General features: G+C 37.7%; 1 protein-coding gene and 2 non-coding genes across 7 annotated transcripts in view; 1 reads left to right on the forward strand and 2 right to left on the reverse strand.

Moving 5' to 3' along the window:
* Window positions 1-26,143, reverse strand: part of SORCS1 (sortilin related VPS10 domain containing receptor 1) — a 606,810-nt gene that overhangs the window by 49,810 nt on the left and 530,857 nt on the right. For all 5 annotated transcript variants that reach the window (XM_056120469.1, XM_056120468.1, XM_056120465.1 and 2 more), the window contains exon 18: window positions 24,369-24,540. In XM_056120469.1, the coding sequence (XP_055976444.1) occupies window positions 24,369-24,540 (172 nt within the window). The remainder of the gene's footprint in view (window positions 1-24,368; window positions 24,541-26,143) is intronic.
* LOC130029967 (U11 spliceosomal RNA) lies at window positions 4,749-4,882 on the reverse strand. Its single transcript, XR_008793415.1, has one exon. It is a non-coding gene; the product is annotated as a U11 spliceosomal RNA (small nuclear RNA).
* On the forward strand, window positions 23,963-24,090 carry LOC130029969 (small nucleolar RNA SNORA49). The gene has a single exon (XR_008793417.1). It is a non-coding gene; the product is annotated as a small nucleolar RNA SNORA49 (small nucleolar RNA).

Genomic DNA, 26,143 nt, shown 5'->3' on the forward strand with positions numbered 1-26,143 from the left:
AATATTCATGGCACTTCAGGCTCTGTTTACAGTCTGATCATTCACACGGCCGAAACTTGTGCATGCACACAGTTCAGAGTCTAGCCACCTAGGCGTGTTCACATGAAACGTTTCTGATCATTCAGAGACCCTCAACCTCCCTCCTGACTTCCCTTGCTGGGTTGAAGAAAAGGAGGCACCTTTCCTAACAACTGATAAGATATTATGTTGAACTCAGCAGCCTTATTATCCTATTATTATTTAATTGGGGTTAATCCTTTTACAATTCCACATTTAGTGCCATCAACATGAACTCATTTTACTCTTCACAGATTGAGGTCGGAGAGAAAAACAGACAACAGTTGTTCATTTTACAGATGACAAAGCTGAAGTCAGGAGAGTTTTAAATATTTGCTCCAAACTAATAGAGTTGTAAGTTGAGATTGAAATCTTTCTACATTTCATTTGTTATTGAAGGAACATGGCATCATGAGTAAAGTATGACCATCGTGGCCAGAATTGAGTCCTAGTGTGGCAGTAACACAGAGATACTTCATGCAAGTCATTCAGCCTTCTTGGGTGGGGTTACTAAACCTATGAAACAGGCATCATTATGTTACTAGTTACTAAACCTATTAAACAGGCATCATTATGTCCATCATGTTAACTTAAAAGGTTAGTATAAAAGGCAGGTTATATTAGAAAAAAGCATTGGCCCTGTTTAAAAAAAAATGATGACATTTCCTTTAAAGCTCAGTAAGAAACACACAATTATAAATTTCCCACTTGGACTGCACAACAGCAGATATTTAGAAAATCTCAGGCTTGAACAAAAATACTGGTCTTTGGAATTATAACTGAGATTCCTAAGGAATAGCACTGCTTAGATCCAAGCGACAAAGAGCACTGTCTCCTACACAGAGCATCCTTTAATAAGCTTTGTTTTTGTTAGCTTGGTTTGCTAATATTTCCTTCTTTCAGGGAAGAGGCAAGAAAACCTTTGAATAAGAAATGTATTTTTGATTAAGTAAGGTTCATATGGTATATTTTTTGAAAAGGCCAAGTTTAAAATGCTGACATTTAAAAGACGAATTCATAGGGAAAGGAAATGCAGTTCAAATCCTTTGAATCTATGTGACCTAATCTTCTGATCTCTGCCCAGTCAAGCATTGTGGGGCTACTCACAGCAGCTAAGTCTCAGGACAAGGGCAAAAATTCTCCCCCAGGGTAGGAAAAGAAACCCCATTCAAAACATCAAAACAAATATCCAAAAGCACATAGTGTAATTACTTGAATTCCCTTCACTAATAAGTATAAATGTCACTATTTTTGCTGACTTATCTTTCATTTGGATAAGCAAGTGTGGAATAATCAATTTCTCTTTCTGTTTCTACTTAGTTTTCACTCTTAGGTTTTAGGGATTTTCAAGAAAGATGCTACTAGAAAAACCTTTGTGGAGTGTATGGAGTAACTACAGTCCACTAAATAATGCACCCAGATAATCTCCAAATAATACAACCACAATTACTATATAGTCTTTTTTTTATTTTATTGAATCACTGTGAGATACAGTTACAAGCTTCCATGTTTGAGTTACAATCACACAATGATCAAACACCCATCCCTCTACCAGTGTATATCCCCAACCACCAATATCCCCAGTATACCCCTACTCTCCTACAACCACCCCCCACATGAATGGAGACAATATTCCCCATTCTCTCTCTCTACTTTGGGGCATTATGGTTTGCAATGTAGACACTGAGAGGTTATCATGCTTGCTCCTTTATCTACTTTCAGCATGTTTTTCCATCCCGATGGATTCCTCCAGCCACCATTTTCCTAGTGATCCCTTCTCTATTCCAGCTGCCTTTTTGTATGAGAGGAAGAGAGAAAGAAAGAGAGAGAGAGAGAGAGGAGAGAGAGAGAGAGACAGAGAGAGAGAGAGAGAGAGAGAGCACACCTCTACAGCTGATAATAATAAGAACACAGTCACGGTCACGATCCTCCCATTGTTCATCGATTTGCTCGAGTGGGCCCGGTAACATCTCCATCATGAGACTTGTTGTTACTGTGTTTAGCATATGAATACGTCACAGGTAGCTTGCCAGGCTCTGCCGTGAGGGCGAGATACTCTCAGTAGTTTGCCGGGCTCTCTGAGAGGGGCGGAGGAATTGAACTCGGGTTGGCCATGTTGGCTGCATACAAGGCAATTGCCCTACCCGCTGTGCTATCGCTCCAGCCCCTAATAAGAACTGTTCATATAACTGGGAAAAGTACAACCTTAGCTTCCTTTTCCTGAGTCTACGTTGCCTTTTCCTTCCTTTCTGCTATTAACCACTCTCCTCTTTTTCTCCTGGATTAAGACCACCTATCAGTCAACTCCATTGGTCTGGTTGTGTTCCTACTTTTCTGCTTATGTCAATCTTTTCTATGAATATATCAGGTGAAAGAAAGAAGCTATAAAGTGCTTGGAATTCACAAGTCTGCCTTATAGAATAAGGCTTTTAGAGTATTAGGGCTATTATAATATGAGTTATTACAATATCAGCTTACCATGTGTCTGAATGTCACTGTGAGTAATGGCATGGAAGGTATCCACTAATCAAATCTAATGGTTCCAGAGCATACTGACCTGTGCACAGGTCTCTGAGCTTATATTCTGTATCATGATACAAGATTAACTGTCAGGTCAGAGCAATGGTACCATGGATCAGGCTCTTGCCTTGCATCCTGCTGACCAAGGATTGATCCTGCTGCACCACATATGGTTCTCTAAGCACTGTCAAGTGTTAGCCCTATGTACAGAGTCAGGAATAATCTTTGAGCACCACTGCACATGACCCCAAACTAGCCAATCAACCAACCAACCTAATGAACTAAGCAGGATTTTTTTCACTGTTACTGTTGCTTTTTCTATGCAAATGAAGGCAAGTGAATCTCAAGCCTTTGCATTCAGGGGTCTCAGATGCTTGGGAAGCCTAACACAACTGTTACTGCATCACTTTGGGGCTCATCAGTCATGATCATCCAACTTCTGGGGACACTGTTACCATCTGAGGAAGAAATGCCAGCTCCTTGCAGAGAACAAGAAACAAAGAAAAATGGAAGACACTGACATTCTAGAACACCATTTGGTTTGGCATATTTACTTCATTTTAACTGACTTGTAGACTGTTTGTTTATTGAGTATCTATACCATATCAATTACTATATGGGAAATGCTGGTCAGTAAATTGCAGCCTGACAAACAAATTAGATTTGGGTTTTTGAAAGAATTGCTAGTGGGGCAGATATACTTTAACTAAATGACTATACAAATAAAAATTTAAAACAGCAGATAATACAGAGAGAGGTAAATGAGTTGTAAACCTGCACAAGAGGGCGAGGTAGAGAGATTTAAAAAAAAAAAGCTGATTGAATTGAGAACTCCAAGGCATTTTCCCAGTGGAAGAGATATCCAAGTCGAGAAAAGCTAAAAGAAGGAACAAAAGTGGCCATAAAAAGGAGGTGTATGAGATGTAGTTAAGGAAATTTACTCTAAGGGTATACTAAGAACCAAATGTGCAATGACACAGAGGCAGAAGAGAGATGGTATAGTTAAGGGGGACTGCAAAGTGGAATTCAGTTAGAACACATATGAACTAAGGCTGGAGAGGAAGAACACTGATTCACAGATTCCTGGGCCAAGACTTGGTTCTTTGTCCTGACTAATGGGAACTGACTAATGTGTCCTAAGTAGGAATTTGGAGAAAGATAGCAAAGTGCTATCTTTAACTAAGGAGGACCACTCTAGCTATGATAAGGAAGGTGCCCAACTTCCTTATTGGGAGGAGGCCCAACTATTGCGGGGAGCCAAGTCAGGATAAAAGATCAAATTATGAGTTGCCAGAGGAAATCACATGCACCTTCTTGTCAAAATCAACTCCCATATTTTACTGGCTTTGAGATAACTGAATTTCAGCATTGATATAAGCAAGTCTCTAGAAAAAGATAATATCTGATGTCTAACAACCACGCAAGATATATCCCCTGGATGATGGCCAGTGGGGGTGAGAACAGATTTGGCTATACTTTGAGAAGATGCCCAATTGATGTACACTGAAAAGTGAGGTCTTCTCATTCAGAATGTTGGACAACAGTTTTTTTTCCGTAGGGCCAAATTCATCTACAGTGGAATATAATCTGGCACATTTGATGCTATTAATTCATTTTGGTACCATGGTACGTTTTCCTGGATGTTTTAGGATTCTAAGTTCTAAGATGGTTAACAAAGCAAGAAATAGGAGCTAAAACTACATTCAGTATGAGGGACTGGTATGCGCAAATACCACAAAGGAAAGACCCACAACACATATAGTCAAGATTAGCTAACCTCTCTAGAAAGAAAATCTTCTGAATTATAAAAGCATAGTTAATGTCAATGTGTAAAGGCTATGGCATGCTGTTGGTGGCTGTGGTCTCAGCACTTGTGCGTGCAGACAATTTCATTATGCACAATAACTTTAAAATAATATTCATATCTAATGTGCATGATCATCAAAACATTTTCCTATTAAATATTATCTATTTTTTTCTAAAACAAAAACACATATTATTTTTAATTTGCTATATAGGAAGAACCAGGACATAGAGAGTTTACATACGATATTGCTAGTCCCAGAGCCAGTGGGAGACTTAAAAAACGGTTTAAGATTATCTGTGGTTTTGCTCTATCTCAGCAGTTCAGTCCTTGTGCAGTTTCTTTTCTTTCTTTTTCTTTTTTCTTTTGGGATACCAGGACCAATGATCACTAGCTGCCCTACTGCCAAAACATCATGGTTCCAAAATCTCTTGATACCAATTCCACACATAGAGCAAGCCAACTGGTCTATGAGTACCACTCACGGCAGAAGCCCTTTTTTCCTTGTGGAGATTCTTCAATGAAAGATGTAACTCCTTTCTGACTGAAGGGGGAGGTGGTAGCAAAGATAAGATATCGCTTTTTGTTTTTTTAGATTCTATTTCTGGCTTTGGCTCATTTCCCCCCTCTCATTATATATATATATATATATATAATGTTATATATTGTGATATATTATATAGTGTATTATAAATTATATGTATATATACATGTAAATACACACACAATTTTTGAGCGCACCCATCAGTGCTCAGTGCTCTGGCTCTGCACTCAGGGATAGTTCCTGGAGTGCTCAGGGGACCATATGGAGTTCTAATGATTGAATCCAGGTCAGCCATGTACAAGGCAAAGACCCTGGTATATAGTAATAGGATTTACCAGGGCGTACTCTGGTTCTGATAATATTTTTGACTAAAAGTGGGAAGAAGGGTAGAAAGAAATTCCAAATCCACTCTGCAGGCTTTCTTTCCCTCTGGAGGTGAAACGATATCATGTTCAAGTCCTAAAGAAGGGAACACGAAGGGCAACAGGTAATCGTCTCAGTACACAGGAAAAAGACTTTCAGATAATGGAGAATGACTTGACCTTAATCACAAATTCTCACCATTTCTGAATATATTTTCTCACAAATATCTGGATTACCATTAAAATTTCTTTCCATGCAAATCTTTTAGCTTTGTCTTACTGAAGATAGGAATCTGAAGACATGAGCACGGAAGAAGGAGGGCTGGGAAAAGGTTACAAAAGTCACACAAATACCCATGTGGGGATTATCCAAGTGCACTACTGACTTTTGTAATATATATATATATATATATATATATATATCAAGGGGCTGGAGCGATAGCACAGCGGGTAGGGCGTTCACCTTACAAGCAGCCAACATGGCCGACCCGAGTTCGATTCCTCCGCCCCTCTCGGAGAGCCCGGCAAGCTACCGAGAGTATTCGATATGCCAGACACAGTAACAACAAAGTCTCCAATGGAGACGTTACTGGGCCCGCTCGAGCAAATAGACGATCAACGGGAGGGCCTTTACCTTTATATATCTCAAATGGTCACAATGAAGGCAAGATTTCTGCTGCACAGACTTACTGAAAAAATGAAAAAACAAAAATACAGTTGCTAATAACTGACATCAAACTCATCCAGAAATGAGACTCCAAGGTCCCTAAAGATAATCAGGCCAATCACAGACAGAAACTAGCATCACAGGTCAGAGTCGTGTCCTTGCAAAACTGAGAGTGGGATAGCTCAGGATTCCCCAGAACTCGGTTTTAAAAGGGACCTTAAAACTCACGCAGATAAGTGACTATAGTAGAGGCCAGTATCCACTGAATACTGTCACTGTCACTGTTCTCCCACTGTTCATCGATTTGCTCGAGCGGGCCCAGTAACGTCTCCATTGGAGACTTTGTTGTTACTGTGTTTGGCATATCAAATACATGGTGTTTCAATTCTCTCATAAAATGCTACTGGCTGAGCCCTTCTTATGGATCTTTGCTCCTTGTGGTTTGCCTAATTCACTGTCACTGTATTCCTGTTGTTCATCGATTTGCTCAAGCGGGCCCAGTAACGTCTCCATTGGAGACTTTGTTGTTACTGTGTTTGGCATATCAAATACATCACAGGTAGCTTGCCAGGCTTTGCCGAGCAGGCGAGATCCTCTTGGTAGTTTGCCGGGCTCTCCGAGAGGGGCGGAGGAATCGAATTCGGGTCGACCATGTTGGCTGCTTGCAAGGCAAACACCCTACCCTCTCTGCTATCACTCCAGCCCCACACATCCCAGTATTAGGCATGAAAGCATGAAAGTACATATCTCAAGAGGGGAGATGTAGGCAACACATATGCTCAGGCACCCCATGTGCTCGGTCATGTGGGCACAAACAGCACTTGGACTAGGGCAGCATATAAGGTAAAGGTAAAGGCCCTCCCGTTGATCGTCGATTTGCTCGAGCGGGCCCAGTAACGTCTCCAATGGAGACTTTGTTGTTACTGTGTCTGGCAGCATATCTTGCCTAATTAAAATATCTTGCCTAATTAAAATATCCAAATACTTCTGATGCGTTTGGTGCACTCAGGGTGTCATGGCCATTGATAATATCCAAGTACTTATGGATTTAATGCCCAGACCCAGAAATTCTGATGGGAACATTATACAAGAGTTTACTCATCACTTGCAAATGAGGCAAAGCACCATGTGTTTGAATGAACAGCAAATTGTCACATTTCCTTTTTATGTTTTCTGTCCTGGCTTCTGGGTTTGGCTTGAAATGAACAGGCAAGCATAAGGCAGCTAAAATATTTGGCTTTGTATAAGCAAATAAAAAACTTTACACTGAGGCCTCTTTATCTATGTATTAGGACATAGAAGGGCACTGTGCTTTGGAAATGGATTTTAGATCATAGAGAACATTGTTATGGTATCTCCTACATGGTGACTTCAGAAATCAATTCAGCAGGCTGCCAAAGGACATAAATCTCACAAATTATTACAAATTGTTCTAAAGAATCATTCAAAAAGTAAAAAATGCAGAAATGTAATAAGATCAAAATTACACATAAGATAGTGGTAAAAATATTTTATGAATATATCTATATGATGAGTAGTGAGATACATAACCAAACTAAATCAGCTTTAAAAGAGAGAAATACATCATATTTATCCATTAACAAAATGCAAAAAATACATAAAACAAGGGGGAAAACTGCCTATAACCAAACTACCCACTACCAATAGATCAATAAGAATGTACATGGACACACACATAGACACACACATAACCACCACCAAGAACAACATTGTAGTAATGGACATATGCTGTTTTATGTTATGCAATCAACATTTAAATTTTACAGTAAAAATTTACAAATTATTAGGTGATGGAGCAATCTAAGTGACTTTATACAGAGGTCTTCAGAGGTGTTCTCTGTATAGGAGGTGACCTCCAGAAGTCAGGAAGTTAGGAGATACAGTTATATGGCCTTTCAAATGCATTTTACATTTTGACCTCAGTTGCCTTTAAAGATGAACAGAATAAAGATGATCCTTGTCATTCCTAGCCCAGAAAACCTTTTGTTTATAATTCTATTATTCTTATTTTTGGTTTATGATTAGATATCCATAAACACCAAAATCCTCCTAAGATGACTGAAACAATTTTACCTCTCAGATGAAGAGACAGAACTTGTTCATATAACACCATCAGCTGGTGGAGCCTCTTCATGGCAACAGTGGTGGATGGCACTAAGAACTGGGAAGAAGACCTATGAACTAAAGATCTCTAAAGTACAAAGTTAATAGCTTGAGGAAGCTGCATACTGGGCAATAATTTCATGGATTGACAAAGCCCTGATTCAAGATGGCGGCTTCCCAGGTAGATGCAAAGGGATATCAGTGTTATAAGACCCACTGCACACAGGCACACAGACAGGCCAAGAGATTGAAAATCCAAACTGACACTCTTTAGTGACTCCATCCATCATGGAGCTCACTGGATTGGAATCCTAAAGAATGTCAATACCCCAGTATATGTGGACAGATACTGAGTGGAGAGAAAGAGTTGCTAACCAGTGGGACCTGAGGTTCAGACACTAGGCCTCTAGCTCTAGTCTCTCTATATTTCCTGTCTCATTTTCATCTTTTTTTAAGCAGAAATGAAATAGCCCAGTTGCCTTTCTAGAGTCAAAGAGAATAAAACAGAAAGAAGGAATAAAACACGAGTAAACCTTTTAAATCTCCACAGCTCATTGGAATTAGCCCCTTTTCCTTTGTGCGGAAGGAGAAAAGAGCTGAAGCTTCAGAGTGAGATCTGAACTGGCTTAGAAAACTATGCCTGCCTCGACTTAATGCTGCCTTAGCTTTGTGACTTTTCTAAAAATAGCAAATTTTCTTCAGGTAGAAAAAGTCAATCAAATACTTTCTTAAATTCAACAAATGAGGGTCTCAAAATATTTCATAGTCCTCTCTAACATGAGATGGCTGTTGTATGTTGCAATATTTATGGAGTGACATTATATTGTAGTTACTCTTGTATTTCTGCTATTCTTTCAATGTTTGTAAAATTACAGATCATTGAAATCTATCTGATGAAAGCAGCCTTCTCATTTTAGAGCTAAATCTCACAAAAAGTTATTATCAAATTTTTTTCTTATTAAGTTCCGGTCTTTGTACATAAGTTGAAGTATTAAGACGATGAAATACAGATCAAGGTTTTAATTTCAGTCCCTCGTCTCAGATTTAATTTAAAAGTCGTAAATTATTCAATGAATTGCATCTCTTTATTCTTACAGCTGTTTAAAACAGATTTAATTATCTTCTGTAACATGCAGACACCATAGTTCTCTCAAATAAATGCCTTGAAAATTGGTTTCTTGAATTCTTAAGACTGATTAGATCTTTCACCATCTATCCCATGCCTTTGAGTTCTTGCATTGGATTTTTCTCTAAAAGCCAACTCACTGCATTGACAGTCTATAGGCTCATTAGATGCTCATTAGTGGTTCAGAGGATATTTATCTCGAGTGAGTCTCTAGTCAGTGAGTTGCCATCTCTTAGTGAATAGAATGCTTGGATCACCTTTGATCAGCTTCTTAAAATCCATGTGTAGCTGTGATATATTTGGCTTCTTAGACACAATTTCATGGGTTTCTCTCTTTCTCTCTTTTTCTTTTTTTTTTTAAGTCTATGGAACAACTGCTCCTTATCCTTAAGGAAATTCCCTCTGTACGCACGCACATTTGCATATGCAAATACAAATGTGGTGGATGTGTGTTTTTGAATAAGCCACAATGAATCTCTGATGGAAGCAAAACTGTTTCCTTTGCCTTGTTACTTTGAATGACTGTTATTTCATTAGAGAATGTTTGGAGGGAACCCTCAAAGCAACAGGAGTGGGTTTTTCTGACTAATCCTTAACTTATCAACTTCAACAGAATTATATGATTCTCTGAATAAGAAAAGTTAAGGAGTTTCATACTAACTAAGTTATGAAGACAATTTTTTTCCACCTAGATGTGAAGGGTGACATTATATGCTAAATATAAGAAGAGATTCCATTTCCTTAACAGGTAAAATCTGCAAAATGATGGATGAAGTATAAGTTATACACTGAGTTTTAAGTTAGCATCAATGTATTCCTTTGTTCATCTTCTGTCAATAAGTTCTCCTCTTTCCCATGGCTTTAAGGGTGATTCTATTGATATTCTTATGTTAGAATTAGGACATCCTCTGTCTGTCCTCCCGTTGTTCATCGATTTGCTCAAGCAGGCCCAGTAACGTCTCCATCGTGAGACTTGTTGTTACTGTGTTTGGCATATTGAAATACGAGGACATGCTCTAGTACAGAATAAAGGAAGAAATTTGTTTTTCAGATAAAGACTTTAATATATTTTGGACGTCATCCAAATTTTAAGTCATTTACTTTTAAGTTTGGATTTCATCTCTAAACTCCTTGGAGAAGAGCATCCAAATCCACACATATTTTCTGAGTCCCCATTAATATGTTAGACACTTTTAACAGAAATGCTAGAATCAAAGCAGGAATGGCATGACTCTTAGTTTAATGATATTTATGCTCTATTGGGAAAACCAAACATTTATTATAATGAAGTAAATTAAATTTTTTTCCTTTCAAATAAATACTAAATATCTAGTATTTTCTATTTCATGTGGATAAATTTAATTTAAAACAATATATATTTTTTTAATTAGCAGAGCTCCTAGTTACCATCCTGTAAAAAAGGTACTTATGCAAATTGAATTAAGTCTACATAGTGAGGATGAGTGGACATTATAAAAAAACTATAGCACTGCAGCACTGTCCTCCTGTTGTTCGTCGATTTGCTTGAGCAGGCCCAGTAACGTCTACATTGTGAGACTTGTTGTTACTGTGTTTGGCATATCGAATAATCCACAGTTAGCTTGCCAGGCTTTGCCGTCCGGGTGAGATACTCTCGGTAGTTTGCCGGGCTCTTCGAGAGGGGCAGAGGAATCAAACTTGGGTCAGCCGTGTGCAAGGCAAACGTCCTACCACTGTGCTATCGCTCCAGCCTAAGAAAAAATTGTAGCTTAACAAAATGTTGAAGAATATATCACTGTATCACTGTCATCCTCTTGATCGTCAAATTACTTGATTGGGTGCCAGTAACGTCTCTATTCCTCCCAGCCCTGAGACTTTTAGCACCCTCTTCTTACTTGTCTTTTCCCAATGATTGGAGGCTCTTTCAGGGTCAGGAAAATGAGACCTGTTGTCGTTACTGTATTTGGTATATTGAATACGCCACAGGGAGCTTGCCAGACTCTGCCTGTGTGGGCGGGATACTCTCAGTAGCTTGCCGGGCTCTCTGAGGGCATATCTTTATGCATTTTTCTCAATGATTTGTTGCCTACTATCTGAACCCCATCAGATATGGTGTAGTAATACTGGAAATGGGTATGAAGTGCCTTAAAGTGGGTTTGGAAAGAGGCCTGGAGCGTGGCAGCGGTTGGGTAGTGGATATCGGCTGCCAGGGCTGAGTCCTTGGGGTGGGGAGGGCTCTCACCCGTCCCACAGCGTGGCGCGGAGTCTGATGGCATAGTTCTGGGAGCCTCATTTTATACTCCCGTCTGGGAGGAGCATCCTGAGTTCTAGGAGGTGGCCAATGAGGATATTATCTGTTGCTCATTGGGTATGGTTTATGGGTGTGATCCCTGAGTCACGTGGAGACTGGGGGAATCAGGCATAGGATCTCTGTTCCAGGATCCTGTTGAGTCCTGAGTCCAAGGTCACAAAGTTCCACATTATCTGGGTTTCGTGGGACTTCTTTCATGCATGGGGCCTGGAGCATGACGGTGGTTGGGTAGTGGACGTAGGCTGCCGGGGCTGGATCCCTTGGGGTGGGGAGGGCTCTCACCTGCCCCACAGGCTGACACGGAGTCCAGTTGAAGAATATATATAAAGAAATATTTTAAACTATTTTCTGGAAAGGATTATTTAGGCTGTGTTGTTTTTAGTTGACATGCATAGTAAATGGAACTGATATGAGGGGTTGTGTACAAATAATCCGGGCCAAAACAAGGAAGAGTACATCAGTCCTTAGTCCAACTGAGTGGCATAGAGAGAATACAAGTCTAGTTTAACTTAAGGACGTCTTTCAGTCACTTCTGCATTACACACTCAAGTCATATCAGAATATAGTGGAGGTCTCTTGATGCCTATGAAGAAAACATCCCCTTGACCCCTGGAAAACTTGCTACTTGATGGAAATCAAAAGCATGGCACTCACACCCCTGTTTTTATGAATTATTGTCACTAACTGTGAAGAAAAATTATCAGAGCCTATAATTCTAAATATAGCACAGTGGGTAGGGCTTTTGCCTTGCACACGGCCTACACAGCAGACCTGAGTTCAATTCCTCCGCCCCTCTTGGAGAGCCCGACAAGCTACCAAGAGTATCTTGACCACACAGCAAAGCTTGGGAAGCTATCGGTGACATATTCAATATGCCAAACACAGTAACAAGTTTCACAATGTTACTGGACCTGCCTGAGCAAATCGATGAACAATGGGAAGACAGTGACAGTGATAGTGATAATTCTAAATAAATTTATGAGTATCACATTCAAACGAGATGAAGTCTTAGTTATTCCTAGAAGATCTGAGAGATCCCATGCATTGCCAGTGACAATGTTAAGTGATTTTGTTTGTATAGTTTTGAAATTAGTTAAATATTAGCCTATTACATAAATAATATTTTGAAAAAATTGGTAAAAGTCCATGAGAGATGCATTCAGATCATTTTTTCCCTATCTTTTTTTTTCAGAATAAATAAAGCATCAGTTACGTAGAAGTTATTCAGTAATGGTTTAGTTTTGTAAAGAAGTTTCTTTCCCAAAATATGGTTCTTCCATCATAGGAAGCATAGAAAAGTAGGATACAGTGAGTGAGCCTAGATTTAACTGAAAGCTCTAATCCTTAGGTCCATGTTCAATCTGATAAGTACATTTGCCTTCTTATGCCCTAGTTGTGCCATCTATACAATGAAAATTATATTAGTATCTAGTAAAGTAAGGTTGCTTTCACTCCTAAATACAATTTAGTTCATGATATCACTCACAAAATGGATCATCATTTTGGTAAATGTTGTATGGCTGAATTGTTTTATCAAATTTCAGTGCTTCCCAGCGTCTCAGAGAAACTTTCCTTTTTCATTCTGCTTGCTCGTCTCATACAAACTTATGCCTATGTACATAATTCAGAGATTAATAGAAAGACTGAGGTTGCTCTGTAAGGGCAGCTTATAAATCATTAATGTAGAATCCCACAGTCCAATGTGAGATCCCTAGGGTCTCCTGATGCAGAGACAGTTCTTTCAGCTTGGAACTCTGCATCAGGAGACAAAACATCAGAGTGGGCAGTCTGGACAGCTGAAGAGAGCAGATTTCATCCCCGCTGTTGTAGTTTTGACCACTCAAGTGGAATAAACTGACTTGTTATTTTATCCTTGTGCCCACAAGGCATGGATTTACACATCTTAAACCAACTTCCCCAATCTGTTTCCACAACTATCAGCCAAGTTTTAAGAAGCCTGATCATCTTTGTTATGTGGGAAGTAAAGTTGAAACAGATGAAATTTTCCCTCCCGGGAGAACATACTCTATCCTTTATAGAAAGATACAGCTGACGAGGAGTTTTAGGTACCTTTGTTCAGATATTACTCTACTATGATTTTAGAAATGGAAGGAAATCTTTATTCTGAAGGATGCTTCTAAATAAATACCCATGGCTTCGAAATTGATGATCATCTGAGTATCATGATCACATTCTTTAGGTTTCTGGGAAAGACACTGTGATATATACTTGGTATATAGATAAGCTAAGACACAGGAAAATGTATCCTTCTACATAAAAATGTAAATGTAAAATAGCATAGAATATAGAATTAAAAAATCATTACCAGAAAACATTCTAAAGAAAGCTTCTCTATACATGTAGAATGTATCTATACAAGAAGAAAGCATGCCAATCTAATTGAATAACTTAACTTACAAACCTGAATTATGAAGAAATTTAAAACTGCTAGTAACCCTAAGGTCCTCCTACCACGTATCTTCAAAATATATTTGTGTAAACTCACACAAATAGGTGGCACGGCACCCACACGGTGGCGGCTCTATCTCTCCCGCCACCCGCGTTCGGTAGTCTCACCCTCCTACTACCCTGAAGAGGTCGATGGCGATGGTCAGGCAGAGGAAGGAACGAGGGCCAGGCTGGTAGGTATTAGTCGTAGTTTATTCTGATTCTCTCCTCATCTGTCTCTCTATCTCTGCCCCCATTCTTCCTCCCCCAGCTACTTCATTCTCCTTCTCCATTCCCCTTCATCCTCCTTCTCTTTTGATCCTCTCTGAACTCTCTTCTTCCTTCTGCCCCTGTCTCACTCCTACAGTACAGTTAAATCCTCTCTCCATGAGGAATTGGGGGAACAAATACACATAGGTGCGGTCACAATCAATAGGGGTGGAGATGAACAGGGGTAGGAATCTTAGCCTCAGGGAAGACCGCTCCTAGGACGATCCTTCCTCAGCAGGAGGACCCACCCTAGAGCAGAATCCCATGGGCGTGCCTCTCCTCTCCTTGTCCGACAAGCATACAAGAATATAATATAAATCATTTTGTATGGATACAGTAAGAAATATCTTAAACTTATAGAATTGCTCTCCTAGGGCCATCTCGATCTCAGACTACGGTGCTCAGGCCAGATAGTCTTTCCCACCCCTAGCAGGATCCTAGTCTTGTCGTTACCTTGGATCATGACAGCATTTGTCCATGATCAAACTCTTAACTTATAGTTAAGAATAGTGGCACTTTGGCCTGGCACATTTCGCTGCCAGGGTAGCTCACTGCTTGCCCTGGCTCCATTCAGTCCCTCGTCGGGACCCTGCTTTTGGGGTGTTAGGAACTAAGGGCAACTGAGGCTTAAGTCGAGAAAGATGCCCGGGAGTGAATAATATTCAAGGCCAATCAAATCCTAAATTACAAAGCATAATGTTAACGTTCTTTCTGTATCTATACAAAAAGGATATTACTTTAAGGTAAACTATTCATAAGGCATAAGGTGAGGAGAAAGGCAATATTTCACTCATAAATATAAAATCATAGATTTCTGGGAAACTGATCTTACAAATTAACAAAGTCTGATTAAGGGGAAAGCTGATTAACTGGGTGGGAAGGAGAGCATAGGGAAGATTGTTTACATGTTTACATGTAAACACAATGGAAGTGGAAGTGCCTCTGGAGCACTGTGGTGGGTGTAACCAGATTGATGGGTGTAACCAGATTAATGGATGTAACCAGATAAAACCTAAGCTTCTTGAAGGACAAAGCAATGTTACCCAACAATATTAATGAGTCTTACTACTATCATCATAAATTAGTTACTTCTATTTTTATAATTTTATGCTGTAGAACCATAAAACATGTACTTTAGTCTAATGCTTATAGTTCAATAATGAATAAGAATTTTATTCAAATTTTATGGGTAATAGAATTTTTTTCTTTTTCATTGAAAGAATTTTATTTTATAAGTCTAATAGATTTATTTCTTTATACTGTTCATGAATATTTGTTATTTCCAGTATTAAACTTTTCTTTTCTCTTAATTTTTGGGTCACACCAGTGGTGCTCAGGGCTTACTCCTGGCTCTCTTCTCAGGAATCACTCTGCGTGGTCCTCAGACGACCATATGATAGGGTGCCTGGAACTAAACCCATGTCAACTGTGTGCAGGGCAGGTGCCCTACCAACTGTCCTCTATGGCACCTTCAGTATCTCATTCATGAATACTTACTACACATATTACTTTACATATATTAAGATGCATATTTGTTAAGTATATACTTAAAAATAAATATTTTGGATCATGAGTTGTACATATGATTAGCTATACTAATTCATGTCAAACAAGTCTCTAAAGTAGGGCTATCATTCTACATACCAAGTACATCATATGAATGATCTGTGGTCTCCCATTTTCGACATCAGTAGTATTAGTCTTTTGAAGTATCAATTTTCTGATGTGTGCACAGCAATATATATTAATTTTCAATGTCTTTATAGTTAGATGAGAGTTTTCTATGCTTATTGGATATTTAAACATCCTCTTAGAGAAGACTTTAAAATTATTGGTATTTTATATAGGATTACTAAAATTTCCTTATTGCTTTGTAGGATTATCTTATTTTTCTAAATCTGAGTCCTTTATTGAAATTATGTGGTATGAATACCTTTTTCCCTTCTAAAGCACTGGTACTCAACTGGGAACTATTGGAGTCCACTGTGTGCCTCTAAAATGTTACTAGAGGTCATAGATAAAAAATAACATCAATAAAGGAGAACAACACACACATGATGGGTAAGCAGTAAGAAGGGAGCACAGGACATAACAAGATTGGGAAAGGGCCATGGTCTGAGAAAGTTTGAAACATTCCTCCAAAATTGAGCAATTTTTGAAGCTGGCGATATTAAATACATCTTTTAACCTGCCTCTCCCCCAGCCCCTCCCCCCCCGCCAAGAACTCTTGCTTATTTGGGATCTCTTTTAGTTCAAATCAGTTTTACAGTTTTATTTATTTTTGTTGTCTTTCTTAGAAAAATGGTATTGGGATTTTTATAGGGACAGGTCTTGTGTGTGTGTGTGTGTGTGTGTGTGTGTGTGTGTGTGTATGTATGTTCAATATGGTTATTCCAATCCTTGAGCAAATATCCAATAAATGCTTTCTTCAAACTATAGTACAGTGCATCAGTAATCTAAGATGTACAGTGCTAGAATAAAAGCTTGGAGCGATAGCACGGTGGTAGGGCGTTTGCCTTGCACGCAGCCAACATGGCTGACCTGAGTTCGATTCCTCCATCCCTCTCGGAAAGCCCAGCAAGCTACTGAGAGCATCTCGCCCCCATGGCAGAGCCTGGCAAGCTGCCTGTGATGTATTCGATATGCCAAACACAGTAACAACAAAGTCTCCAATGGAGACGTTACTGGGCCTGCTCGAGCAAATCGATGAACAACGGGAGGACCGTGATATGACCGTGATATATCCAAACATTACTGAAACAGAATTGATAGTCCATAAATAAACTCACACAAACAATTCATAACAAGGAAGCAAATATATACCAGAGAAGTAAGTGTCTACAACAAAAAGTTCTGAGAAAAATGGACAACCAAATGCAAAAGTATAAAACTAGAAAAATAACTAATGTGCATAAAGTTGGTTCAAAGTAGATTAAAAATTTAAATGAGAGATCTAATATATTAAATGCATAGAAGAAAGCATAGGAATATCCTTCTTGACACTGGCTTCAGAGAAGCATTTGGGGATTTGAATCCAGCAGTAAGGGAATCAAAAGCAAAAAAATAACAAACAAGACTATCACAATAAAAAGACTTTGGCACAGTAGAAGATACTGTGTTTTATTCAAAACAAAGAAAAATTCTACTGAATGGAGAATATATTTGCAAGTCATACATAACAAAGTATAAAAATAACATAAAATTTAATAACGAAACAACATGGATAAAGAACTGTACCTCATGGTGTTTCACTAAATAAAAAAAAGAACTGGCAGATGATCTGAATAGACTAAATTTCCGGAGAAGACATACAGATAAATGAAAGGTACATGAAAAATATGTTTCTTATATCAATATTAGGACACTTCATATTAGCACAACTGTCAGTTATTATCATTATCCCGTGATTATTAGCTAAAAGCAAAAAAAATCAAGTGTAAGGAATAATATGGAGAGAAGGTAACAAACACATATTGCTCGTGATTTAAGTAGGCACAACAACCATGAAAAAAGTATGGAGATTTCTCAAAATACTTAAAATAGATGAATTTAAAAACACTAATCTGAAGATAAATGCACCCCCAATATTCACTGCAGCACTATTCATAATTGCCAAGTGCCCATCAACATATGACCAAATAAAAGAGATGTGGGGTAAGTTATCATAATGCACATGATAAAATACTATTTACTTATAACAAACAAAAGAAGAAGAAACAGCTAAAATCATGCCTTTTGTATCAACATGGAGAGACCTAGAGAGTATTATGCTAAATGAAATAAACCAGATGGAGAAAGACAAACACCATATGATTTCATTCATATGTGGCATATAAATACATAAGACAGATGAATGAACAAAATGAAACAAAAATAAGCTTTTAGACCGTAAGATCAAATTACCAGTAATTGGAAAGGAAAATGAGTAAATCAGCTAAAAGTGGCCAACTGTATGATGAAAGTTGTAATTAGACTTTTAGTGGTGAACACAGTAATATCAGATGTTAATTCATCGTGATAAACCTATGCAATGCAATTCATTAATGTTACTGCAATTAAAATTTTAGTATCATCTTTTGAAGAGAATATATTCTTATTTTCCATGCAATCTAACTTCTTGTTGTTGTTTTGTTTCATTGGGCCACTTCAACTATGTTCTGGGCTTACTACTGGCTCTGCATTCAGGGATCATTTGGACAATGTTCAGGGTACCCTATTGGTACTGGGAATTGAACCCAGGTTCTGCATCCTGCAAGGCAAGCAACTTGGCCTCTGTACTACCTCTCTCGTACCAATGAATTCTAATTAAACTTTATTGTCCTTCATACCAAGTAGATTAACTTCTTGTTATAAACAGCTTCGGTCTTTTCTTTTAGCCTAGTAGTATTCCATTGTGTATATATACCACAGTTTCTTCATCCAGATGTCTGTTTTTTGACATTCAGGTTGTATCCAGATTTTGACTACTAAGAGTTTTGTAAACAATGGAGTTCCAAATAAAATTAAAATAAAACAGGTAATTTCTCTAAACCCAAGGCCACAAAATAGTCTTGTTTTGTTTTGTTTTGCTATTTCTTCTATTTTTATTGATTCTCCACACTCTATAAAGCAGAATACAGAAAAAAAAAACCTCTACAGTCTTGAATTTCAATGTATGTTACTTTTACTCCAATTCATATGCATCTATTTTTATTTTATTTTATCAATTAATTAATTTTTATTGAATCACTGTGAGAGATAGTTACAAAGCTTTCATGATTGAGTTTCAGTCATACAACGATTAAACACCAATCCCTCCACCAGTGTACATTTTCCACCATCAATGTCCCCAGTATCCCTCCCGCCACCTCCACCCTCCCATTCCATGCCTCTATGGCAGACAATTTCCTTCTTACTCTCTCTCTCTATTTTTGGGCATTATGGTTTGCAATACAGATACTGATTGGCTTATCTTTCAAAGTTAGATTGGAATTACAGTTAGAATTATCTTGGGATATAATTGAGAAGTCAATATTATGTGCTTCCAAAAAAATATTCACCGAAACAATGTAATTCGTTTTCTGTACTTTAATAGCTAATTTATCATAAATAAAGTGGGCATATGGATATGGATATGTATTTTTACTCCAGTCATTTTTTTCTTAGATATCCCTGTGCATACACACATATATAATAACTACACTTTCTTAATTATTATAGTTCTGTTATAACAAACTTTGATATCTGGTAATACAAGCTATTCATTTTTCAAAATTTAAGACTTTCTTTCCTATTATTAAGTCCTTTCTTTTTCCGATTAATTTTAGGCTCATTTCATAAATTTTGACCTACAAAAACACATTGGATTTCTATTTCTATAAGGATTATCTTAAATCTAAGATAAATGTGTGGAAAATTGACATCTTTTCATAATAGTACCCCTTCCAACCAATAATCATGGTTGGTTCTTTTCATTCAGTTTTTTATATGTTCTAAATGTGTCTATGAGAAGCACTATCAAAAACAAATCGATTTCTCTGTTTTGTTTTCTGATTTATAATTTGTAAAAATATTTATGTGTGTAAATACCTACAAATATGGCTTCCAAATTATTTGGAAGGTACGTGTGTCCAAATACTAAAACCCACTTGAAATTTATAGTAACTAAAATGTATTTGAAATTAGCAATTAACATTGATTTGAAATACAAGCTAGGTTGGGTCGTAGGTCAGTACTAGAGTGTGTGCTTTGCATGATCTATTACAGTGATTACCACCTGGACTCACAAAACTTAGAAATCAAAACAATGGAACAAAACTGTCTAGAGAAGTTAGACCTATATGATCAATTCATAAGGAGCAAATGCTATTGAAAATTTTGTTTGAGAATCATTGTATTACAATCATGGTGGGTCAACTCCATGCACATATGGAATCATAAATTTTGGAATCTGCCCTAAATAATTTTAGTAAAAATGGATCATTTATTTCAATGTGAAAGCTAACGAAAAAATGTGGGTATATGTTTATGACCTTGCATGAATCACTGTTTTTTTTAAAGTATGTCACAAAAAATCTTGCTTCACATGATGACATATATTTAGGTTCATACCTATAATTTTAATATTTGTTCACTTGTCTCTTCTGCAGAATGTATATTCCTATTTTTTTTTCATTTTCTTGCCTTATTTTGGATCGATGAGGCACTTGAAATATCATTCTAATTCCCCTGTCAATATCCCTTTCCTATTCTTTTAGTTGTCATTGTCGATATTAAAATATGTTGTGGACATGTTTGTGCCTAATATAACTATCACTATCTCTTTCTGACACTTAAAATAATAAAATAACTTCTACTTAATTCTTCCCATAGTCTATTGTATTGTTGTTGTAAATTTTAATTTTACAAATACTTTAAAGCCCAAAAGTATCACTATTGGACTACAAAGTTATAAATTATCTCCCTCATACACCCTTCATCTTGCTCTTTATTATTTCCATTATTTTTGTGCTTTTGCCTTAGGTAATGTTCTTTATGCTTGAAAAGTAACTGACAATGTTTCTTTTTACAGAAATCTGCTTATGTTACTCATCTCAGTTTTTGGTTCTCTGAAAAATGGCTTTATTTTACTTTCATGTTTCTTCCCCCAGAACTTCAAAGATGTCATTTCATTTTATACGATGCTGCTTTCAAAATTTTTGGTTTTAGTTTTAGTAGTTTGAATATAATACCTAGTGTGTTTTTTCTTTACGTACACATCACTTATAGTTTGCTTGAATCTGTGGGCTGACATGCTGACTCTTTAGTCAGTCTTGAAAAATTCTCATTGTTTCTCAAAAAATGTTTCCTTCTCTTCTAGGATTACAATTACATATATATTAGCTCTTTCAACCATCTTCAATTTGTCAATTATTACCCATCCCTTTTCTATATCTTATGCTATTCCTCTTATTCTCCACATGGTATATTTTCGATTAGTTTTCGCAATGTATTGATTCTCTATTAATCTGGATACAATTTGTTGCAAAATTAATTTAATTCCTTATTTCAGTGGATACGTCCTCATATTAACAACTTCCGTTTAATTATTATTACCTCTGAAGAATTAATGCTATAAACTTTTATATAATTAAGTATTCCATCTTGTTTCATATTTATGAACATATTAATTTAGACAACTGTTCTTTTTTTCCAATTTCTATCATGATTGAATTTCTTAATATATCTTAGTTAAATAGTCAGCATTTACATGAAATATAGGGAAGGCCATTGATTTATATTATCTTCCTCTAAACTTTGTTTTACCTTCTCATGAAAATTTAAAGTTGTGATAGGTTATTATAAACCAGTTAGACCTGAAAATAATTTCAGGGTTTAAAGGTCATGGCTTTATCCTTTATCCCCTTCACTCCTAGGATAGAGCTTTCCAGAAGTTCTCAGAACAGAGTTGTGTGCTATTCACCAGGTTTCTCATTCTTCTTATGTCCTGAGTGTAAATTTGTATCTACTCCAAATGTAATAGTTTTAAAAACTACATACAGAGTCTAGGAGACAGTTCAGGGATTAGGATGCATATCTGGCATACATCAGACCCAGGTTCAATTTCAGGTACCACAAAATGCCCTGGTCAACGTGGGTGCAGCCTTGGAATCCTCCAGCATCATCTGGGGGGATATCCCTGGCAGTGCAGTCTCACACCGTCAGGCCCATGAGCTAGCTGGACTACAATTGATATTGAGTTCTCTGAACCTCCTGAGCACAGCTTGAGAGATCCTGCACGTGTACACACACACACACACACACACACACACACACACACCCCAAACAAGCAACAACCAAATAATAACAGCAACAATAAAGACCCTACACATAATTGCTTATTCTGCCAGTGATTATTTTTTTTCCTCTTTGGGTTTGCTGTTCTAGCTATCGTCTTAACTCTGAAGTTGTTTTATCTTTTGAGTCCACTAACAGATTTTAATTGAACATGTTCTGACTGACCAACTCTAGGAAATTGGCGACCTGACCTCTTACATGGTGTGATACCAAAGTTCCTGTGGGAAAATACACAGTAAAGTTATCGAACTTACCACAGTAAGTTTCCCAACTATCAAGAAAAGAATCGAGCACCTAAAACCCTCTTGATGGTTCTCTCCTATGTTCTGTCTTCTTTACTGTTTCACTCTTATCCCAATATGCACAACCATATTTTGTTTGCTGCAAGCTAGCCTATCATAGCTTCAGGCAGAAATATCCCAAACTTTTATTTTTGTGAATTTCAAGTAACTCCAGCTGGCTTACATTGGCCTGTAATATTCAAGTTCCAACAGAGAAATTTTGGGGAATATTCCAGGGAATTTAAAATTGACAGGCTGAAAATAGACAACATCTCTTAAGGATAAAAGAGGAGTATTAGGTTAAAACATCAGTTTTCTGTGTGGACCAGAAATATAATTATCATCAGAACCAGTTTCAAATTCATTAAAATATAGTTATTGTTACTAGAATGAAAGTGCTAATAAATTTAATGAAAGGTGACAACAAAATCTGAATAACTTTTCTTTTTTCTTCAAGTAATAATCCCCCAAGTCTCTTTTCCTTTAGACTTTGCACTTTCATTTTTGTTTTCATGTGAACTATGCCTAGTATATATTAATAGAAGTGTATATTCTTGGGTCATGATCAGTGTCTTGTTGGAGAATCTTTAGAGATGGGGCCAGCCAAACTGTATCAATTGAATCAGCATGTGATTCAAATTCATGTCAAAATTTCAGGGTTATTATCAGAAGAGGAAGGAAAGTCAGTGGTGTTTGGATCTTTTTGTGGAATCTCTATCAATTTATGAACTCCCTTTGTTTTTACACAGCCTACATAAATCTCTCAAAAATATGGGTTGCAGGATTATGTACCAAGTGCACTGAATGAAAGTGCTTATTCTTTAGAGACAGTTTACCTCTTTTATAAAATGACAAAAATCCCCAGGTGTATTCTAGATACACAGTACAAATTTCATCTTATCCACCCTCTACTCAGAAATTTACAAAAACCATAATTAGACAAATAATAATTGATACATGTACCGATTACCTAAGGTGCTACAAAAATTATAAACTCCCAATTGCCAAATATATTGTATTCAATTATGTTTGTATGTTACTGTTGTTACTGTGTCTGGCATATCAAATACTCTCGGTAGCTTGCCGGGCTCCGGGCTCTCTGAGAGGGGCAGAAGAATCGAACTCGGGTCGGCCATGTTGGCCGCGTGCAAGGCAAACGCCCTACCCGCTGTGCTATCGCTCCAGCCCTTCTTGGCATTGTCTGCATAACCAGCATGGTGTCTTTAGAAAACAAAAGCCGAGTTTCCAGCTTGAAAAGAAAGAAAAGATTAGCATTTTTCAAGTTGATCCTGTATGTGGGTGTGTGGCATTATTCGAGGAATACCATTACCAGAATCTGAGAAAAATACTTGCTAAAAATGCTTAAAAGGTGATGTCAATCCAAACACAAATCCTAAGAAATGAGTTATTAAGTAGAGGTGAAGAACCACTTGCGGTGAAGTGAAAATAACTGAAGCGGATGTCAGGGAAGATAACATAATGCCATCCAATGAAACACAAAGTACAATAAAAATTGAATAAACTTTATAATTAATACAAATATATTTAGAGGTTAGGGAGATACCTCAGGGGCCACAGCGCAGGCTTTGCATGCCCTGGGTTCAATCCTCAGCTCTGCTTGCATCCCAGAACTCTGTTAAAATCAACTTCTGGACTCCCTCATCCTTACTCCAGGTGCTTTTGCCTGTAGAGTGCCCTGGCATTGCTTGAGGGTACAGAAAAAGAGCAATTCCCTCCCCAGGAAGACTGTTTCCATTGGGACCTATAAGGTGAGCTGACAGCCACTGTTGGGTGGGATCTGATCTTGACTTTCTTCGAGCAGCAAGGAGAGATGTTGGGGTCAGTGAGAGACAGAATCAGAAATGGCATTGCACTGTTTAGTTTGGGAAGAATTCCTAGCTGATGAGAAATGAAAAGTGCCAACCTTAGATACAGAGCCGGGAGCAGCCACTGCACTCTGCCATGTATGCAGTCCAAGCTTATACAAAAATAAAATCAAAGGATAGTTAGGAAGATTTCCTGGATCTAGAAGGTTAGCAGAAGATAAGAATCAATCCTACCTCTTCCAGTTGCACCATAAGCGTGACATTATGTCCTTGTTCTGCTGTCAGCTTCCCATCAGCAGTGACAATCCGGAGCCCCCGAGGGGCCTTGCCTGGACACTTTTGGGGTTTGGCAGTATATTGCTCTCTCACTCCATCAGTGCAGTTATTAGAAACCACCTTCCGGTACCTAAGTAGAGAAAAGCTCAAGTTGGCATCCAGCTTATTGTCATTCCGATCACTCCCAAATCCTTCCCGACTGTTGCCTAGTCCCGAGGGTCAGGTGTAATGACATATCATGCTGCTCTGAGGACCTGCATGATTTTATTCAATGTACTCATGAAGTAAGTCATCAGAGGTATGCACGGTACCTATTATTATTTTACTTTTATTCTTTTATTCATATAGTCAATCTATCAATCAGTTCACTTTGGAGCTGTGGGAAATGTACAGCAAGAGAAGACAAGGCCCTTAGCCTCACTAAGCTGATATTACAGCTAACAGACACCTGTTGATAATAGTGGGGATACTTCACAGGCTATACAATTTGGGAGTAGAAGGATTATTGTGGGGTCAGAAATGTGGCTTAGTGATGAAGCAAATTGGTCAAAATTGCTAGTTTATACCTAGTATTTGACGAGTAGTTATATTAAGTTACTTGAACCTCACCTTAAAAAGGCTTCAGGTACAGTGCTCTGAGAAAGCACACATTTTGGTCTTACAGTCTGAGTTTGTTTTTGTTTCAATTTATTTGTTCATTACTTTTCTTTGTCTTTTATCTATGAATGAAATCATACAGTATTTGTCTTTCTCCATCTGACATTTCATTTATCAAACTGCTCTCAAGATCCATCCATTTTGTCACAATCCAAATGAATATCGATGGATGAACGGATAAAGAAAATGTGGTATATTTTTTAATGACTCAGATATAATGCAATATGACTTTGTCACTTAAGGAAAGTAAACAAGGAATAAAAACTTCCCTTGTATGAAATTCTTACCATGTATTACCTTGTTTATTTTAAAAATATTTTTATAATGAAGTTATTGTTCCCAACTATATAAGTGCAGGTGTTAATTAGTTTTCTCTAAAACAGTTCCATTTGTTTTCAGAATTCATCCACTCTTTGCCACTACATGGTAAACAGATGTTTTGTCTCTATCAACTGAATATGTTCATTTGTCTTCCAAACTTATAAGGAAAGCCATAGGGTTTATTTGGTAGGAATCATTTATGCCTTGTATGATTTTAAGTCTTGCATGTGACTATGAACTTCCAGCTCCTACAGGATGCTCTTTATTCCAGACCTGCAATGCAGAGTCAGGAGTAAGCCTGAGCACTATGACAACTGGGAGGTCCACATCAGGATAATTATTCCAGTACAACTATTGAAATATCTGCTAACACTCATTACAACTACTCCTCCATATCTCTCAAAGGCCTGTTTTAAAAGAAAAAAATCTACAGCTGTATGGATAAAAATTCCTGAAATCCCTGCTTCTTCTCACAATTCAGCCTCTAAAAGGTGGACCTAGAATATCACAGGACCTTTAAAATTCTGCACCTGACTAAAATCCCATCCTTTTCTGATTTTCCCCCACTCCTCCCTTTCTTTTTTCCTCCCCTCCCATCCCCTTCACTTCCTTCTTTCTGTTTTTGCACTATACCCATCAAGGCTCAGGGGTTACTACTGACTCTGCATTTAGGGATCACTTCTTACAGGGGCTCAGAAGAATCTTTTGTGGTGCCAGGAACTGACCTTGGATAGGCTGCATGCAAGGCAAGTCAC

The sequence above is a fragment of the Sorex fumeus genome, unplaced genomic scaffold, assembly GCF_029834395.1.
Source record: "Sorex fumeus unplaced genomic scaffold, SorFum_2.1 ptg000043l, whole genome shotgun sequence".
Classification (NCBI taxonomy): Eukaryota; Metazoa; Chordata; class Mammalia; order Eulipotyphla; family Soricidae; genus Sorex; species Sorex fumeus.